A 2,401-nucleotide genomic window follows, 5' to 3' on the forward strand; every position below is an offset into this window, starting at 1 on the left:
TTCTTTTTCTTTCAAATAATCATTCAGCTCATTCAATCCTGTTATTAATCCATCTATATTTGTGTAAGACACTCTTAGTTTTCTGCCACTTCCATTGTGTTCTCTGTTTCCCTTTTGTTTTTCTCTTGTATGTCGACTTTCTTTAGTTTCATATTCACTACTCTCCAATAGAATCTCTCTTTTTCTGACTCCGTTCTTATCTCGTTTTTTTCCTTTCCTTCAAGTCTTTCCTGCTTTTCTTCCTCTCTTTCCTCTTTATTCATTTCCCTTTTTATCCATATCTTTTTATATTGTTCACTTGTTGCTAGTTTCCCTGTTTTGGATAAGATATTCTCAGCCGTAGTTTGTGACCTGAATTTAATCTTAATTGGTCTGGTCTTGTCTGTACTATATTTCCCGAGCCTGAATTTCTCTTCGATTTGTTTCATTATTTCTGGTTCATCTTCCTGAACTAATTCTAGTAAATTTCTTACTTTTTCATTTTCCTCTTTGATTCTTGTGGTTCTATCTGGGTTATGTTTCTCTTCCATTCCTAATATAATTATGCATTTCTTTTTGTCTGCTAAGTCTCTTACTATATTCTCCTTCTGTCTCATCACTTTAATAACTGAGTTTTCAGTTTGTTCATTCATTTGCTGTCTGATTATGTCAGTGAATGCAACTTTGCTATTTTCTTGAATTTTTTTCCAACCCTCCTTGTTCTCCTTATTATTCTCCTTTAAGACTTTATTCTCATCTTTTACTTCTTTTAACTGTTTTTTTAATTCTTCAATTTCCTTAGTTAAGTTTTTGTTCGCCTTCTCTAGTTCTTCCAATTTTTCAACTCTCCGTATAATATTATTAACATGACCGAACCTACGCTCCAAGTCCTCGATCATCTTATCGACCTTCTCTTCTAGTCTTGTCAGTCGGGGGGGGGGGTTGTGTCCCCCCCCCACCCTCTTTAAATCCCTGGAAAATATTCTCATCACTTTCTACTGTATTGCTCTTATCTATACTTCTAATCTTTACATTTTTATTAGACATTTCATCGTCGTCGGGGGGCCGTTTGTTTACCTTTCGCCTGTCTGCCTGGGCCAAGTCTACTCCTTCCTCATTTCCTTCCATTTCCCTCAGTAATCCCTCCCCTTTTCCTCTTTCCCTACTTTCCTACTACCCCACGAGCAATTTCCCCCCCCACCCTGTAAATACAATAGGCACTTCTCTTTGCGTTGGGATCCACAAAACTTCAATTTTCTTCAGAACGTCTTCTAAGCCGTCCATTCGTTGAAGTGTGTGTGTGTGTGTGTGTGTATTTGTGTGTGTGTGTGCGTGCGTGCGTGTATGTGGTTGTGGGTGGGTAGGTGACTGCGTCTGTGTGGGTGCGAGTGGGTAGGTGTGAATGAGCATATGTGTGTGTGTGTGTGTGTGTGTGTGTGTGTTTGTGTGTGTGTGTGTGTGTGTGTGTGTGTGTGTGTGTGTGTGTGTGTTTGTGTGTGTGTGTACATGATGTGTCTTTGTGTATGTAAAAATGTGTGTGTTTGTGTATCATTTTTAAAATGTGTGTATGGATGTGTGTGCGTGTGTGTGTGTGCGTGCGCGAGTGTGTGTGTGTGTGTGTGTGTGTGTGTGTGTGTGTGTGTGTGTGTGTGTGTGTGTGTGTGTGTGTGTGTGTGTGTGAGTGTGTTGTGGCTGAGTGAGAGTGTGTATGTGTATATATTTGTGCATGTGTATGATTGCGTTCATGTGTGGATATGAGTGTATGCCCGAATATGGAGTAACAAATTGTTGACAAGTTAACAAACCGTGATGAGAAAACCTGAAACTTATGAAAAGTAAAGAGGGAACCTGTGCACTGTGCACTAGAATATATCAAAAAATTTCTTGAAGATGGTGACCTTTCAATGTTTTCTTTATGAAAAAAAAGTCTAACCATTTCATTCAGCTTTGTAAACGTCACTATCAGGTAAGGAATTAAAGAGTAGTTAAGTTACTGGTCTGATAAAAACTTACCGAAAAGATTTTTCGATTCAGCGCAGCTTAACACAAGGGCCAACACTACAGCCACCGAAGAGGCTAATGAACTCAATCGTTCTCTCCTCATGGTTGGTTGTCTACTGGAGGAGCCTTTGTTGTTGGTCGAGGACGACCTGAAGACGAACTGCTGAAGACGCACGGGCCTCGCACGTCTTTTATTCGTTTGCCAAGTTGAAGAGAAGGCACACAGTTGGCTTTGTATTCATAGACTTTCCGGAAATAGAGCTTGTTATCGTTCCGATCTATATTGTCAGGGAGCCCTAATTCAATATTTTTCTGTTAAATCGAGATATAAGTTGTTAAGCTTACGGATTCAGGAAATAACGACCTTTTAGTAATGTTTAGGAATACCGCCTCAGCGAACCTTCATGCATTTCCGTGTCCT

The 2,401-nt window shown here is 39.7% G+C and overlaps 1 protein-coding gene across 1 annotated transcript in view; it reads right to left on the bottom strand.

Annotated features, from left to right (window-relative positions):
- LOC143017417 (uncharacterized) overlaps window positions 1-2,157 on the bottom strand; it is a 32,083-nt gene extending 29,926 nt beyond the window's left edge. Inside the window, exon 1 of the mRNA XM_076172436.1 lies at window positions 1,993-2,157. Coding sequence (XP_076028551.1) covers window positions 1,993-2,083 — 91 coding nt within the window. The 5' untranslated portion in view covers window positions 2,084-2,157. The remainder of the gene's footprint in view (window positions 1-1,992) is intronic.
- Between the last annotated feature and the right edge of the window lie 244 nt (window positions 2,158-2,401).

This window comes from Oratosquilla oratoria, chromosome 1 (assembly GCF_046742065.1).
Source record: "Oratosquilla oratoria isolate Oo_2021 chromosome 1, ASM4674206v1, whole genome shotgun sequence".
NCBI classification, from domain to species: domain Eukaryota; kingdom Metazoa; phylum Arthropoda; class Malacostraca; order Stomatopoda; family Squillidae; genus Oratosquilla; species Oratosquilla oratoria.